The sequence below is a fragment of the Sminthopsis crassicaudata genome, chromosome 6 (genome assembly GCF_048593235.1).
Source record: "Sminthopsis crassicaudata isolate SCR6 chromosome 6, ASM4859323v1, whole genome shotgun sequence".
Classification (NCBI taxonomy): domain Eukaryota; kingdom Metazoa; phylum Chordata; class Mammalia; order Dasyuromorphia; family Dasyuridae; genus Sminthopsis; species Sminthopsis crassicaudata.
Genome location: NC_133622.1, coordinates 167,557,319 through 167,575,765, shown reverse-complemented (window position 1 = coordinate 167,575,765; position 18,447 = coordinate 167,557,319). Strand labels below are relative to the sequence as shown.

The window sequence follows — 18,447 nt, the reverse complement described above, 5'->3', positions numbered from 1 at the left end:
TGTGTAGAGAGTATAAGTCAGGCAGGTTTACACACTGATTTTAGAATAGTATTAGACTCCCATACCTATGTTTTATATATGTATATGTGTATGTGTATACATATGTAAACGTACGGATATATATGACTCCAGTGACAGATGGGACTACAGATCACTTTGTTCAGTGTGGCCATGGCCACAATTATTTACCACTGTCGCTGAGGTATCCGAGGTAATATCCAAACAAACAAAAGGATTCCTTATTAATGGTGAGAATGTCTTTGTTCCAGGAGTTTTTAACCCTAAGTCCACAAATTCCTGTGAACTTGAACAAAAAAAAAATCACATCTTTATTTCAATATAATTAATTTCCTTTGTAATTCTATATTTTTGTTCATTAAAAAAATTCTTGAGAAGAGGTCCCCAGCCTTCCCTAGACTACAAAAGGAATCCACTATACAAACAAAAGTATGAATTCTTTTTTTTTCTCAGATTATTTTGTATAAATTGTACTGACCCTGGATGCTACAAAACTTTTTCTACGGCAGTGCCAAAAAGATTGGTTTAACCATCCAAGATATACTAAGAATAAAGGAAATTTAAAAAGACATGTCACCAAGCATGAAACACTAGTCCATCACATTAATGCAACAGTCTATATCTTAGATAGGCATGGTGGCTGGGTAATAAATTGGGTCCAGAAATAAGTAGGAAAAAGGAGTAGTGTTGTGTTGGCAAATGTTTAACAACCAGCTTTCCAGATAAGAAAATATATGCATAATACGCTTTTAAGTATAATCAGCATCATTAACATGTTTCTCATCACTTTCTTAAGTCTAGACAATCAATTAATAATAAACCAAGCCCTAATTTGTTTTGCTGCTATTCAGTTATGTCCGACTCTTTGTGATCCCATTTGGGGTTTTCTTGGCAAGATATTGGAGCAGTTTTCCATTTCCTCCTCCAGCTTATTTTACAGGGGAGGAAACTGGGGCAAATAGAGTTTAAGTGACTTGGCTCGGGTTCATACAGCCAGTGAGCGTCTGAGGCTGGATTTGAACTCAGGAAGGTGAGTCTCCGGACTCCAGGCCCAGCGCTCCATCCACTGTGTCGCCTAGCTTCCCTAATTTTCCAATGATTTCTAAGGTGTGAATGCTTATGCTAAAAATTTCATAATCATTCAATCTGGCTCCAGCTACTCCTGAGAAAGAGATAAGCAAGATGGCATCTGAAAAATGGCACAATCCCTCTAGGGATCCTGGATAAGTCACTGCAAAAATAAAACAAAACCAAAAAATTTCATCTCTTATGTACTATTTTTGTGGATAATTCCATATGCTCCCATTGGAATCACTTCACTAGGAGTTGTGGACGTATTGTCCCTGCACACTTGACTTCTAAATAGCAAGGCCAGCGACAGGCTGGAAGGATGTTTTCAGGGCAATCAATAAAAGAAACATCCTGGGCACATTTCCGGAAAAATTACAAATAACCCCAAGTTTGATAGAAAGGCCTGTGCGTGCTGGGCAGTAACAGACTGCACCCACAACATGCATCAGATAAGTTGTATTAAATAAATACACTGTCTGATCCACAGTGGAGGAGAGTCCCTGACCAAGACTGAGGCCCCAGCCAGCTGGAAAGAGTTGCTGCTTGTTTGGCAGGAGGATGTGATTTTTTTTTTAAGCTGGCTTTTCACAGGATCATCAGAGGCTTTAGAGCTATAAGTGACCTCAGAGGTCATCTAAGTCAACCCCCTCATTTTACAACACAGAGTCAGAAAAGGAAAGAGTTTAAAAAATTCACCTACAATCACAAAGTTCAAAGAAAACTCCTTTAAATACAAATTCACATTGAAGCTCAAGTCTCTGGCTCCTCTGGGTGTGAGCAGTTTCTAGGCCATCTCTGCAATTGTAATGCTGTTTACAGTACTATTAAATAACAGAGAACAGGCCAAGAAAAGATGTCTGTTGCTTCCAAAGGATAATAGCCAAAGGTCCTTTAGTGACTGGATATGTTCAAACAATAACTCTGGTCTCCTAAGAAGGAAAATTAAACCTATCTGCATCTGTGTGCGCGTATGTGTGTGTGCAAGCAGTGCTGTGCTGGTGAGCTCATTGGCTCACCTGAAATACTTCCCTTTTGATAAGGCTGCCTGGTCCTAATTCCTAGATCCTGAGAATTAAGGAGACTTTTGGCACTGGACTTGGGTTTTTGTCCCTAACATATTGTGTGATTTTGGGCAAGGCAATTAATGGGCTTCAACATCCTCATCTCTAACCTCCTTTACAATTCTAAAATTACATTATTCCCATTATTATTCACATGCACTGCTTCTATTTAGCAAGAATATAATAAATATTTTAAACAAATACTCTAAGGTCAGTACATAGAATTTCACTGTTATTACAGAAATACTTTGTTGGGTTTTAGTATTCTTTAATGTTTTAAATTCCAAACATAAATACCTCAGATAGGTTATACAGGCTGAACACAAAAGAGGACTCTATGTAATACTATAAATCTCTATTTCCTGCCTCTTGCTATTTTAATAGATAATTAATTCCACATGTTAGCTTCAAAGCTGTGCTGCTCATTTGTACTTCCTTCTGAATTTCCTTCTATTCTATGCATTCAGTCATTGAACCTCCTTTTTTTGACATCACTATTCATACAAACCCCATCCCTGACTCCTCTTCAATTATAAACCAAGAGAAAGGAAGACAAATAAAAACCCTTGTAACATATGACCATAGTCAAGCAAAAACAGTCCACAAAGTGTCCCTTCCTGCACCCTGTGTCCATCCCTCTCTGCCAAGAGATAGATAACATATTTCACCAAAGGTGCTCTGAAGAGAAGGGTTGGCCATCGCTTTGGTCAAAGATTCCAAGATAGTCAAAATGATTTTATTTACCTTGTTGTTTTCTTTGTATTAATTGTTCTCCTTGTTTTACTCACTTTGTTATGCATCAGTTCCTGACATCCATGATTTCCTGAAATTGCCTCCTTCATCCTTTCTTACTAAATAATGATATTCTATTTGTAAAATTTTGCTCAGCTGTTCCCAGGTCTTGAAAAGATAACCTAAAGTATCTCCCTTAGATCATGGCTCTTTCCCAGAAAGAGATTCTTTCAGGATCAAAAAATATGTTCTGTGTACCAGCCCTGGACAAGCGCCACCATTATTAGCACAGAATGCCCTGAAAAGTCACGCTTTTGCTAAGCAGTTGGTAACACTCATTGCTCAAAGAGCCAGAGGTCTGAAATTCACTCTTGTCAAGGCCACTGTTGGGTGCTGCATGTGGTCAGTAACTACAGTAGAAAACTTAATGAAAAAACCTTAAACCTGTGGCTGGAAGGTTTTTTATGTCATTTTTAGAGTAAGATTGGGGGTCTAGCACATGTCAAAAAATTGTACAGTATAAAGGGAGAAAGAAATTAAATAGGAGCTTCTGGTTTCTCATGGAAACAAATATACTGATTATTGAAGATCATGAAGTTTATAATGGTATTTAAGGAATACAAGGATTTGTTTGGGTTCAGAAAAAAAGGAATTTAGAGTAAATGAGAAGTTTATTGCATTAAGCATAATTGATGGGGAGATGTTTCTGCAAAGTTTTGATCTGAAACTCAGGTCTCATTTCTTTCATGTAGTTTGTAAAGATGTATATCCATTCGTTTAGTGTTGGTTCTCAACAACTGATGAGTTTGGAATTGGTAAATTCACTTTTGTATATGTAAAGTATCTTAATGTATGTACATTTCTGATGTATATGTTTCATAAAGGGAGAAAGATCAATTTAGATTCCAGTGTTCCTCATGCATTAAAAATTCCCATAAGGCAAGGGAAAAAAAGATAAGCAGCTTACTAGAAGCATTAAGAAAGCCTTTGAAGAGGGAGGGCTACAAATTAAAATTACTGTTGGTTAGCACTAACCTCTGGCGTTTTCACCAAAAAAAAAAAAAAAAAAGTTAAATAAAATGCTTGAGTTGTCCACAAAAAAAAAGAAAGAAATATGTTCTGATTGTGACTGTTCCCGCTCCAATTTTATCTTCCTCTTTAATCATCACCCCCTCTTCCATACCTCCTGCTTGTCTCCCTGCTGAGTTTTGTATATTTCTACACTAAACATTGTATGTGGGTACTTGTGTGTCTATTTGATCACTTTAGATAAGAGTGATCAAATTTCCAATCCCCTCGTCCTTCTCCATCCCAATTATGAGAAATAGTCAAGTTCTACCACCTTCTTCTATCTACATTAGTATACTTCTTTTATTCTCCCTTCTTTTTCCCATTTTCAAACTCTCAGAATTAATCTTCCCCCCACCCTGTTTCCTTATTTAACTCCCTCAATATCCTTTGAAGACATGAAAGTTATGATAGGATACTTGTTTCTTCTTTCCTCATTACAGTATTAGCACCACATCATCACACATCTTCCAGGTACTCAAATAAATTCATCCTTCTCGGTTTCCATTGACTCGTGTTTGGATTTCAAAATTTTTATTCAGAGCTAGCAGTTTTATCAGGAAAGTTTGAAATTGAACTCTATTGCATTTAAAATCCACTTTTCTCACTAAGATTTTGTTTAGCTTTGCCAGTTAAGTTAGTATTCTTTCTAAGCTTATCACATTTTTCTTTTTATTTTCAGTTCTAAATTCTTTCTCTTCCTCTACCCCCTCTCCTATCCACTAAAAAAGCAAGAAATATAATACCCATTATACAAATGAAGTTTATGCAAAACATTTTCACAATAGCCATATTGTAACAAGAAAAGCAAAAAAAGCAGGGGAAATATGACTGTTATGGAAATGACAATATATGTGTAACATATCAAATTGTTTATTTTATCAATGATAGGGTGAGAAGGGAGGAAGGGGGAGAATCTGGACCTGAAAACTCTAAAAACAAATATTAAAAATTATTTTTACATGTAACTGGGGAAAAATAAAATACTAAATTAAAAAAAGTTGGTTTTTTTTAAAGTAAGGGAAAAATAATTCTATCACTTTTACCTTTCCAAGCTCTCTTTTGGTTTTTATTAGAAGCATTTAAAATTTTGTGACCCTGATTATATTTCCTAGATATTAAAACTGCTTGTTTCAGGATGCTTACAGTATTTTAAAAACACAGGAGCTCTAGATTTTAGTTACAGTATTCCTGGTACTTTGCCTTTTGGGGTTTTCTTTCAGGAGGTGCTCTCTGGTTCTAATAGATTTAAGTTTCTTTATAATTTCTTGAAATATAGGGAATAGGCTTCTTTAAAATCATAGTTTCAAAAGAATCCAGTCATTCATAAATCATCTCTCTCTGTCATGTTTTGTGTGTAGATCAGTTTTTTATGTCAGCTATAATATTTTCTTTATTTTTTCAACTTTTTTATTTTATTCAAATAGCTTTTATTGTCTCATGAAACCTTTGATTTTTATTTGGTCTAGTCTAATTGTCAGAGTCCATTGAGCAAGATTTATCCCTTTCTTCTTTGATTTTTATTCTCCTTCCAGCACTTTTATTTCATTTTTATGTCTTCATTTATCCTAGGTATTGTATTCATGTAGTCTTTGTGGTAAATAAATCTACTTACATTTATTTAAGAATTATTGTTAAGGAAGCTCTTTATTTGCAACAATTTTTGATACTGGTTAGTATTTTCTTAGATTTATTTAACATTTAAAGCAGCTAGGGGAGGGACACTGTGGATAGAGCACTAGGCTCTGAGTCAGGAAAATCTTCAAACCCAATCTCAGATGGTAAGTACCTGTGTGATTCCTAGCAAATTACTTTCTGTCTGCTTTGGTTTCCTCAACTGTAACATGGAGATAACAAAAGCATTTTCTTGCCACGTTGTTGTGAGAATCAAATGAAATAATATTTATAAAGCACATAGCATAGAACTTAGCATGGAGTTGGTATTCAATAAATGCTAGTTCCCTTCTTCCTTCTCTCCTCCAAATTGAGGGTTTGTTCCAGGGCCAGCATGCCCTCTGTCTTCGGTTCTGCTTTTGAGTGTCATGGGCAGCTTTTCACTCCACTCTCTCTGCTTCGAGACACAGAGCCTTGAAGGATATACATGTCCTTGGCTCATCCCTGGTTTCGTGATAATTCACCAGATTTATCCATTTTGTTGCTTGACTATACACAATTAAATAACTGATTCTCTCATCCTCTCCCTCCCCTAACTTCCATTTCTGCTATATATTTTAGAGGAAAGTTAGATTTAAAACTATGCATTCATGGCAAGGTTGGAATGAGGTGTTATTTCAAATAGGCTCTAAAAAGTGAAATTTGAAAATAGAGTCCAGAAGAGAAAAAGTGCTAAGACTAGATGTGTTATAAAATCAGCCATTGAAATTATTTCTACAAGATACTTGGCCTACTTGTGTCCTATTCATTCATTAATCATCTCTATAAGTGGGTGGATAATTTGCTTTTTATGAATAAATGCTTCTCCCATTAACTTACAGAAGAAGAAAGCCCTTAATGTTGAAGGGAATTCAGAGTCTCCTCATGCTGCATCCTCCCTTAGTCCTGTGAAAGAACATGGTGTGTTATTTGAATGTTCCCCTGAAAACTGGACAGATCAGAAAAAAGCACCTCCAGTTATGGCTTACTGGGTTGTAGGGTAAGTGGAAACAAGACTCTAGACTGTTCAGAAAATGTTCTGCCAAACTTTGGTGGAAAGAGATTCTCCCCCTGCAGAGCCCTTGGTCCTGACACTCTCCTGTCGGCATTGAGGAACCAGTAAAAATTTTTGAGCAAGGCCCTAACACAGAGAGAAAATGGGCAGTCTTTAAAGAAATCCAAATAAAATTTTGACCTTACTCCTACCATAAAACTGAGAACAAACTGATCTCATTATTGAGCTTGGCAGATATGGTACAGTTAAGGTCAAGAACACAGCCCTCACTAAGCAAGGGAGCATCAAGCTTCTTCCCTAATTAACATCTCAAAGGTCACTTTTATCACAAGTGAAACCATGCTGCAGGCTTAATACTTTAAGGAAAACCAAGTTGCTTAGTAAGGAATGTCAATAAAGACGGTCCTTTTGCCCTCTAGAATGATGAAGAGAATTGAGCTGGCATAGAAGTGAATAGTCCCAAAAAAGTATCCTGGTCTCTGCCCCTTCCTCTCATTTTATAGTGCCTTTTTGAGCTGTGATACAAACTGAGTTGAGTGAAAAGGAAATCAAATTGTCTTTTCTGAATTTAGTGTGGGTTTCTTTTTTCCTCACAGGAGACTCTTCTTGGAGCCCAAGCCACAAGAACTCTATGTGTGTTTTCATGACTCGGTCACTGAAATTGCCATTGAACTGGCATTTAAACTTTCCTTTAGCTTGGCCACATGATGCACCTTCCTTGTCATCCTGGGACACCAGGGAGCATCCATCATCAAAAACACTGAAACCCACTCTGAGATGACAGGTCTCTTTAATGCATCCTGGAAACAGCTTTAAATGGTCCCTCTCTCATTAAATTCATCATACCCTTCTTGGTCTGGCAGGACTCTTAAGATATTTTATGTGTACAGAAAGATGGAATCGTTAATTTATTGTCATTATATTGTATGGCATATGTGTTGGTTTGTTGTATTTTATGAAATAACATGTATAATATTTAATATCAGATTGCCTTCAGGAACAGCATTTCATGGAAAATATCCAAAATCATATTTACTTTGTGGCTAATATTGGTGGGAAGGGTGCCCTGTGCTCTGCTCCTGGCTTTGCCACCAACAGTAGTAGGTCCTGCAGGAGAATTTACTTAGGAGAACGTTACTTAGGAGAATAAATCACAGTATTGTCTTACATGGATTCTAATGTGCCTTCCAGCTTTAGTGTTCTACATACCTCTGTTTCCCATCATCTTAAATATTGGTCATTTCTCTCCAATATTCTTCATAATGCAAGTATTGAAACCTCACCAATTCAAATCTCCTTCCCACTGCAGTCAGGAAATAAAATGAAAGCCATATAGCACTCACTTCTTCAAGCACTGGTCTTAAACATCCAGCTGCTCAGAAGCAGGATAGTTTGTTTCTTGAGATCTAACATAGATCTATCCTCTTTTTACTCAATAGACACATTCTTTAAATGCCACATATAAATCATCTTCTTGAAAACCAAATTCTTTATTTCAGAAATATGATTCCATTTATAGAAACTCTTTATTGAATTTCATTGGTAAAGTTAACCATGAGGGTGAAATCATCAGCCCTTGATTCATTTGATGGCAAATTTGCATTCTTAAGATTATTTTAGGATTCCTCTTAGCAAGAAATCTTGATGCTAGGAAAATTCCCACCAAATGAGAATGCCTTGTGTGGGGCCGTGGGGGCCTGACAAGGTTGTCAGCCTGCATGGCGTGTGACCCGTGTGGAGCCTTCAAGAGGACCTGCAGGGACTTCCTCCAGCCCAGGACAGGAGCCACCAAGACCACCAGGCTGGACTCTGTCTCTAGCAACCCCAGCTCCATCTGCTCCACCTCTCTGGAAGGTTGTGCTGGAAATAAAGCTAGAGATTATCCAGTTATTCATGTATCAAGATCATTTCATGTTTTGTATTTGTAGGCTCTGTGCCTGGCACAAGCTTATACGTGCTTGTCAATGGGCTGACTGATAAAGGTCAACTCCCATAGAGGTTTAAACAAGTTTTCTCAGGCCACTGGTAAGTGTCCGGGCCAGGGTTCAAATGAATCTGCGTCACACTGTGTGCCATGGAGACATGTTGGAGCCTCAGAATCCTCATTCCCCAGTGCTGAGAGCTTCACTGGGCTTATCAGACTCACTACAGCATTTGGACCAGGGGAAGATGTTATTTAGAGGCAGAAGAAATATTTGAATTACACACATCCATAAGCTGCATATGACTGTGGGCAACTTTACTTTGAGCTCGTTTCCTCTTCTCTAAAAAAGGGATAATGATCCCTCTGGGTAAAATCATAAGCATCAAATGAAATAATATTTGTAAAGGGTTTTATAACTGCAGAGATCTAAATAAAGGTCAGCAATTATAATCATTCTAATTTTACCTATGAGAATACTTTTTTTAAAAAATTTAACAAAATTTTGTTTTTTACAATGGAGTTGGGAAACAAACAAACAAAAAAAAAAAAACCTTATCCCCATTTGTATCCAGGTGCAGCCTTGAAAAACAAAAGCAACAGCATCTTGGTTTTTGATTCCCAAATGGCCAATGAAAGGAGTATTCCCCGAGGATCCCTGCACTGAAGATGTCTGCCTGTATTTACCTCTGAAACCAAGAGCTTTCTGGCAGTCACAGCCAGGCTCCAGCACGGGAAAAATGAGAAAACATTCTCAGACTGAGATATTAGATATCCCAGCAGGTCCTTGGACCTCCAAGGAGGTGCCTGCATATAAAGGCACCGCACAGGATTCTTTTTTTTAACCCACAGCTTTCTGTATCAGGTACTTCAGAGCATAGATTAGGATTTTTCCATCTAAGAATTGCAGTTTATTTACATCTTTACCCTATGTCTCTGAACTTTCCCTGGAAAGTGATCAGCCCTGAACCATGCGGGTTCTTGTGTTTCATTTGGGCTTTGGGAAAACTGATAAATATGTAGGCGCCCAGAAATGAGCCTAGCATCAGTATTTTTCCCTCCTAGAACAAAGTAGAAGGGGAACAAGGCTGCACTTACAAGTTGGTTCCATTTCTTTGGCAGTTACAGAAGGGACTCGTGTGTTTCATTTGTTTGTCACGAATTTAAGGGTCTTTGGCTCCAGGTACCCTGGTTAAAATTCAAGGAATCAAAGCGACTAGTTCTTGGATTTCACACCAAAAAATGTGAACTAGTGAAAGACTGTTTCTCTTTTACCTTAGAACGTAAAAATGACATGGAATTTGACCATCAGGTCAACTTTTTTAAAAATAAAAAATGTCAATTTTGATATTTTCATGTATATTTAATAGAAAAGTGGCATTTTGAAGACACTATTATAAATTGTTGCCTCTAAACATGTCTTTGTGTGTGAAAGAATTTAATTTTGCATAGTTCTATTTCTCTAAACTATATGAAAAGCTATTTTTATATTTTCTCAAATGTTTTAATAAAGATAAGTTGGAGATTTGTTCACCCAAAAAATATGCTGGTTTGAATTTCATTTTATGTCTTCTTAATCAAAATGGTATATTCAGTTTTCTTCACTACAATTTTTTATAGTTTGCAAGGCAACAGTTTAGACACATTTCTACAAATAATAAAAACTAATTGATCTGAAGCTGTCAGGGGACAGACAGATGCTCCTGGAAAAAGGAAGACCTGAGTTCCAATGTAGCCTCAGGCCTATGGTAGCACTGCAACTCTGGGCAAGTTACTTTACCTCTGGCTGCCTCAATTTCTTCAACTGTAAAGGGAAGATAATATTACTCTTAAACTCCAGGGGTACAAATGAGATTCTATTTGTGAAACAATTTTGTAAACCTTAATACATGATAAATAGTTAACTTCCTGTATTTTTAAATATAAACTTTCATGCTTTTCTTTCCACTGCCTTCCCACGTTTTTAGTGTGCACTGTCTGCTGAAATAAGATATGTCTTGTAGTTGTAGTGCCTGCTCTGGATTCAGAATTCACCTGATGTGTGTTTATATACAAATGAGGCATTAGTAGAGAGAGTCCTAGGCCAGTGATTTCAAATGCATATAAAAATTGGGGGAGGGGAGCCACTAAACATTATTATGGGATCCCTATGGTGACATATTGATTTAGAAAACCATATATTAACATTATCTAGGTTCTGTGGTATTTTTTCCCCTTCTTGTACTCTATTTGTTGTTGTTGAGTCGTTTTTCAATTATGCTTCATACTTTCTGATCCCATTTCAGATTTTCTTAACAAAGTTCTCCAGCACATTTTATAGGTAAGGAAACAAAGGTAAACAGGGTTAAGTAACTTGTCCAAGGTCACACAACTAGTAAGTGTCTGAGGCTGGATTTGAACTCAAGAGGATGAGTCTTCTTGACTTCTGGCCCAGCACTCTATCCACTGTTCCCTGGAGTTATCCTTCTTACCATCTATGTCTTAGCCAAATTGGTTTCCTTGTAATTCCTCATAATCACTACTCATGTCTAAGTACTTTTGTATAAATAATCCCCCATGTCTGGAATATGCTTTCTTCTTATCTATGTATTTTAGAATCCCTACCATCTCATACAACATATACAAAAATTGTCCGTGTCTTAAGGCATAAAAACCTCAAAATGAAAGGCAGAAATAGTAAATGCATTTTTTTTCAGATCATGATGCAATAAAAATCACATGCAATACAAGGCCAAGAGAAAATAGACCAAAAATGAATTGGACATTAAATACTCTAATCCAAAAGAATGAATGGATGAAACAGCAAATCATAAACCATTAATTTCATCCAAGGAAATGACAATAATGAGACAACATACCAAAATTTATGGGATACAGCCAAAGCAGTTATAAGGGGAAATTTTATATCTCTAGATGCTTACTTGCATAAAATAGAGAAAGAGAAGATCAATGGATTGGGCTTACAACTAAAAAAGCTAGAAAAAAATAAATCAAAAACCCTCAAATACTGAATTTGAAATTCTGAAAATAAAAAGGAAAATTAATAAAATTGAAAATAAGAATACTATTGAATTAAATAAAACTAAGAGTTGGTTTTATGAAAAAAACAACAAAATAGTTAAACCTTTAGTTCATTTGATTAGAAAAAGGAAAAAATATAATCAAATTGTTAGTCTCAAAAATGAAGGGAGAACTTTCTACCAAGGAAGAAGAAATTAGAGCAATAGTTATAAGTTATTTTACCCAACTATATGCCAATAAATTTGATAATCTAAATGAAATGGAGGAATATCTACAAAATATAGATTTCTCAGGTTAACAGAAGAGAAAATAAATTATTTAAATAGTCCCATTTTAGAAAAATAGAACAAGCTATTAATCAACTCCCTAAGAAAAAATCTCCAGGGCCAGATGGATTTACATGTACATTCTACCAAACATTCAAAGAATAATTAATTCCAATACTATATAAACTATTTTTTTAAAAATAGGGAAAGAAGGAGTCCTACCAAATTCCTTTTATGACACAAATACAGTACTAAGCCAAGTAGAGTGAAAACAGAAAGAAAATTATAGACCAATTTCCCTAATGAATATTGATCCAAAAATCTTAAATAAAATATTAGTAACAAGATTACAGAAAGTCATACCCAGGATAATATACTATAACCAAATAGGATTTATACCAGGAATAGAGAGCTGCTCCAATATTAGGAAAACTATCAGTATAATCAACTATATCAATAACCAAAGTAACAAAAATCATTATCTCAATAGATGCAGAAAAAGCATTTGATAAAATCCAACACCCATTCCTATTAAAAACACTAGAGAGTATAGGAAGAAATGGATTTTTCCTTAAAATGATCAGTAGCATCTATTTAAAATCATCAGCAAGCATGTATAATGGGGACAAACTAGAACCATTCCCAATAAGATCAAGAGTGAAACAAGGCTTCCCACTATCACCATTACTATTCAATATTGTATTAGAAATGCTAGCTTTGGCAATAAGAGAAGAAAAAGAGATTAAAGGAATTAGAATAGGTCATGAGGTAATCAAATTATCACTCTTTGCAGATAATATGATGGTATACTTAGAGAACCCTAGAGAATCGACTAAAAAACTACTAGAAATAATTCACAACTTTAGCAAAATTACAGGATACAAAATAAATCCACATAAATCAGCATTATTATATATTTCCAACAATGTCCAGCAACAAGGGATACAAAAATTCTATTCAAAATAACTGTCAATAGTATAAAATATTTGTCACTCTATCTGCAAAGGAAAAGTCAGGAACTATATGAACACAACTACAAAACACTTTCCACATAAATAAAGTCATCTAATCAGTTGGAAAAACATCAAGTGCTCATCGGTAGGCTGAGCAAATATAATAAAAATGACAACACTACCTAAACTAATATGCTTATTTAATGCCATACCAATCAAAATCCCAAGAAAATCATTTTACAGGTTTATAAAAAATAGTAACAAAGTTTATCTGGAAGATAAAAGAGAGAGTTTCAAGGGAACTAATGAAAAATGCTAATGAAGGTGGATTAGCTGTGCCAGACCTAAAACTATATTATAAAGCAGCAGTCACCAAAACCATTTGGTATTGGCTAAGAAATAGACTAGTTTATCAGTGGAATAGGTTAGATTCACAAAACAAAACAGTTAATGACTATAGCAATCTAGTGTTTGACAAACTCATTTATTTGACAAAAACTTCCAGGAACTAGTATGGAAGAAATTAGGGCTCGACCCACATCTAACACCACATACCAAGATAGGATCTAAATGGGTTCATGATTTAGACATAAAGAATGATATTTTATTAGAATTAGAAGAACATAGGATAGTTTACCTAGAACATAGGATAATTTACCTCTCAGATTTATGGAGAAGGAAGGAATTGGTGTCCAAAGAAGAACTGGAATTCATAATTGAACACCAGATAGATACTTTTGATTATATTAAGTTTAAAAGTTTTTGTACAAACAAAACTAATGCAGATAAGGTCAGAAGGGAAGCAATAAATTGGGGAATCATTTTTACATTTAAGGGTTCTGATAAAGGCCTCATTTCTAAAATATAATTGACTCAAATTTATAAGAATTCAAGCCATTCTCCAATTGAAAAATGGTCAAAAGGATATGAAGACAATTTTCAGATGAAGAAATTAAAACCATTTCTAGTCATATAAAAGAGTGTTCCAAATCACTGTTGATCAGAGAAATGCAAATTAAGACAACTCTGAGATACCACTACACACCTGTCAGATTGGCTAAGATGACAGGAACAAATAACGATGAATGTTGGAGGGACTGTGGGAAAACTGGGACACTGATACATTATTGGTGGAACTCTGAACTGATCCAACCATTCTGGAGAGCAATTTGGAACTATGCCTAAAGAGTTATATCCCAAAGAGATCTTAAAGAAGGGAAAGGGGACTTGTATGTGCAAGAATGTTTGTGACAGCTCTCTTTGTAGTGGCTAGAAACTGAAAATTGAGGGGATGCCCATCAATTGGAGATTGGCTGAATAAATTGTGGTATAAGAATGCCATGGAATATTATTGCTCTGTAAGAAATGACCAGCAGGATGATTTCAAAGAGGCTTGGAGAGACTTACATGAACTGAAGCTGAGTGAAATGAGCAGGACCAGGAGATCATTACATACTTCAACAACAATACTATTCGATGATCAATTCTGATGGACATGGCCATCTTCAGCATTGAGATGGTTCAAACCAGTTCCAATTGTTCAGTAATGAAGAGAGCCATCTATATACCCAGAGAGAGAACTATGGGAAATGAGTATGGACATAGCACTCATTCTTTTTGTTGTTGGCTTGCATTTTGTTTTCTTACTCATTTACTTTCTTTTTTGATCTGATTTTTCTTGTGCAGCAAGAGAATTGTATAAATATGTGGGGAGAAGGAGGAGAGAATCTGAAACACAAGGCTATTCAAGGATCAAAATTGTCAAATTATCCTTGCATATATTTTGAAAATAAAAAGCTTTATTTTAAAAAGATACATAAAAAATAAAATAATAAAAAAGAATCCCTACAGTCTTCAATGCTACCTTCTATATAAGACCTTTCCAGATTAGCCCAAAGGATAGTACCCTTTCCATCAGAATTAGTTTGTATTTTTTAATATATTTTGTATTTATTTAGGACTAACGGGGCATAATAGGATCGAGGTTCAAAAGAACTTTAAAGGCCTTTTAGTCCAACATCTTCATGCAGAAACTAAGTCATAGAGAGGTTTGATATAATATTACAATAGAACAAAAATAGCTTGCTCAGCAAAACTGAGTATATTCCTATAGAGGGAAAAAATTTAATGAAATAGGAGAATTCTGAGCACCGATGAAAAGATCAGAACTGTATAGAAATTTTTAAAGTTCAAACACATGAGTGAAGAGAAACATAAAAAGATACATTTGAATGAACAATGATAAAAGGAATAAACAAGGATAAACCTCTTACATTCATATAAAAAGAGAAGATACATATGTACTCTCTGAATTCTACCATCATGAAGAGAATGTACTGTTCCTTTTATTGTACCTTATCCCTAGCACATAGTAATGTGCCTGGCAAATAATAGGCACTTAATAAATGCTTGTTGAATTAAGCTGAATGTAATTAAATAACAGAGCTCTAATGAATAATCTATTCATGTTTTATTATTATCTATATTTGTCTTATATATTAGTTTTTATTGAATTTTTCAAAATTTATTTAAAATATATTTTCTTTTAATCAGGCAAAATCCTCCTCTCCCTCTCATTCTAATCCTATGCACACTTGAGAATACAAAAAACAAAAACAACAGCAAAAAAAAAAACCTAAATCCATTACAATTACAAACATATATAGTCAAAACAATTGTCCACATTAGACATGTCAAAAAAATAAAATTTGTCTCATGCTGCATTGAGTGCTTTATCTTTCTATCAAAAGGAGATAGGCAGGATATTTTATCATTAGTCCTTTGGGATCCTAGTTGGTCAGTACTTAGAAGGGTCACTTCATCATCTCATAACTCACAGTCAGGAGAAGGTTCATAAACTACCAAAACAATGCCTTAGAATATGCTTCAAAATGGATATGACCTTAATTGACTTCAGAGTTGCTCTTTTTCTGCATGTTTAGCAAGGCTTGCTCTTGGTCCCTGCAAAGGATTGTTGGTATGTCAAGCAATTATGTTTAATACAGCTAGTCCTCATACAGCTCTTCCCAAGTACCTAGATAATTGGGGAACTCAAGCAAGTCCAGGTAGTTGGTATACTCATTTACAGATGCACTAATACACAACCATATGAAATGTGCTCCATATTTTTGATAAGAGAAATGTACATCAAAACAACCAGAAATTTCTATCTTACACCTTCCCCATTGGCAAAAAGGACAAAAATTAAAGATAATTAATGTTGAAGGGATTGTGGGGAGATAGGAACACTAATGAATCATTGGTGGAGCTGTAAATTAGTACAACCATTTTGGAAAACAATTTAGAATTACACAAATAAAATTATTAAAATGTATATAATGCTTGATTCAAAGATTCCATTATGAGATTATAATCCAAAAAGGTCATTGATGAAAAAGTATATATGAAATGTATAATAACACTTTTTTGTGATTGTAAAACAAAGTAGATGCCCATTGTTTAGGGAACAAGTAAAAAGAATGTGGCACATGAATGTAATAGAATATTGCCACACTAAAAAAAACTGAATATAATAAAGAGAATGAAAAGAATTTCATAATCTAATATAAAATGAAGTAAGCAGTCAAGAAAACAGCACAAAAAATTACTACAACAATGTAAATGGGGAAAAAACATAAAAACAATCAAAAGTGAATCCTAAGAAACTGTGAAGAATTAGTATATGTCCAAAGAAGATATAGAAGAAGACATCTCTTCCCTGCTACTTTGAAGAGAAAATAGGTCCACAGCTGTGGTATATTGCACATATATTCAGACTTTTTTTGATATATTAATCAGTTTTTCTGGCTTTTCCTCTTTTATTTTAAAAAAACATTATATGGGACAGCTCTTTAGGAGAAAAGAGGAGAGGGATACTAAGAGAAATTTTGGTGATTTAAAAAAAATCAATAAAATATATTTTTAAGAGGTCATAATGTCCTTAAAGAGTGATGTTATAGGATGATTTCAGAAAGGCCTGGAGAGATTTACATGAACTGATGCTAAGTGAGCAGAACCAGGAGATCATTGTACAAGGCAACAACAAGATTATACAATGATCAATTCTGATGGACGTGGCTTTCAAACAAAGAGTTGATTTAGACTAGTTCCCATGACCTTGTGATGAAGAGAGCCATCTACACCCAGAGAGGACTGTGGCAACTGAAGACGGATCACCACAAAGTATTTTCACTCTTTTTGTTGTTGTTTGCTTGAATTTTATTTTCTCATTTTTCCTCCTTTTTGATCTGATTTTTCTTGTGCAGCAAGATAATTATATAAATATGTATGCATATATTGGATTTCCATATATTTTACCATGTTTAGCATATATTGGATTACTTGCCATCTAGGGGAAGGGAGTGTGGGGAAGGGGGTAATAATTGGAACACAATGTTTTTCAAGTCATTGTTGAAAAATTATCTTTATATATGTTTTAAAAATAAAAAAGTGTCAATTAATGATTAATAATAGAATTATATTAATCGTAATTAATAATAAAATAATATTACTTAATAGTGAAATTAATTAATGATTAAATATATTATATATTAATAATAATAAAAAGAGGTCATCTCTTTGTCTTAGGATAACTGTTTGGTGACCCAGGATCAGGGAAAGTTTCACATAAACTGGCAACCAGGCAGCTGTGGTCCAGGCCCAGATTCCCTCAGACAAGCCTATGTCCTTGCTGCCATGTATCCCTGTTGGGATGGAAATCTTTTATTTGTCTTTTATTTACATCTTAGTATGGCATTTTCCACAGATATTTGGTGGGCTGTGTCCTGCTCATTTTACCCTTATTTCGATAAAGCCTGACTCGCGGAATGATAGAACTAATGGAAGACTTTTTGACACTGCTGAGATGGCGAGCCAGTGGGGAATTTGAGGTTCCCAACAAGGATTCTCACAGAAATCTCCCTTCTCAATCACCCCATTGTGACTCCTCTAAGTATAATTGAACCTGATTTACTTTCCTAGAGAGTCTGTTGAATGTGCTTCCTTAAGGGGCGTATTCTAACGTTTGTGGCCTAACAGCATTTGAAAATTGCAACATACGAAAGAATTATTTCTTTCTGACATAATTTTCTCTATAAAAAGCCTTGAAAACCCCTAATCTTTGTTCAGGCTTATTTCTCTAGCCTTTGAATCTGTGCTAAAGTGTTCCATGCTGGAATCTCGTCATTCAACGGGTTTTGTTTTGGGTGTTTTTTTTTTTTTTTTTTTTTTTTTTTTTTTTTTTTTTTTTTTTTTTTGGTTTTACCGAGGTTCCGGGCACGGCCTGAGGCTAAACGCTTCCAAAGCCAGGTGAAGCAGGGCGGGGATCGCTCTGGGAGCCGTAGCCCTGCCTCCTGCCGCAGCTCTAGAGGCAAACCCCGGCAAGTGCGCTCCGGGCCTGCCTCCAGGCCTTGCACCTCTCACACGCGACCTGGGCGCGTTAGGCGCCCTTACTGCTAACTTCGGTTCTCTGTAAAAAGAGGGACTAGGGCTGCGTCTCTATTCCTAGGAAGTGGCAATTTGCCCCCCCAAAAAAAAAATTTCCCCCTCCCACCACTGGTAAACCGGCGGAGTTCGTTTGCAAGCGCGCTCGGCTGCAAGTAAGGGTCCCTCGGGGGCCCCTCTTCACGACTCGCGCACCTGCGTGCGTACGGAACTGAGGGCCACGTGG

The 18,447-nt window shown here is 35.5% G+C and overlaps 1 protein-coding gene across 2 annotated transcripts in view; it reads left to right on the top strand.

Moving 5' to 3' along the window:
• Positions 1–8,998, top strand: part of INTU (inturned planar cell polarity protein) — a 105,151-nt gene extending 96,153 nt beyond the window's left edge. For both annotated transcript variants that reach the window (XM_074275550.1, XM_074275549.1), the window contains exons 15-16: positions 6,446–6,603; positions 7,215–8,998. In XM_074275550.1, the coding sequence (XP_074131651.1) occupies positions 6,446–6,603; positions 7,215–7,326 (270 nt within the window). In that variant the 3' untranslated portion in view covers positions 7,327–8,998. The remainder of the gene's footprint in view (positions 1–6,445; positions 6,604–7,214) is intronic.
• Positions 8,999–18,447: the final 9,449 nt, after the last annotated feature.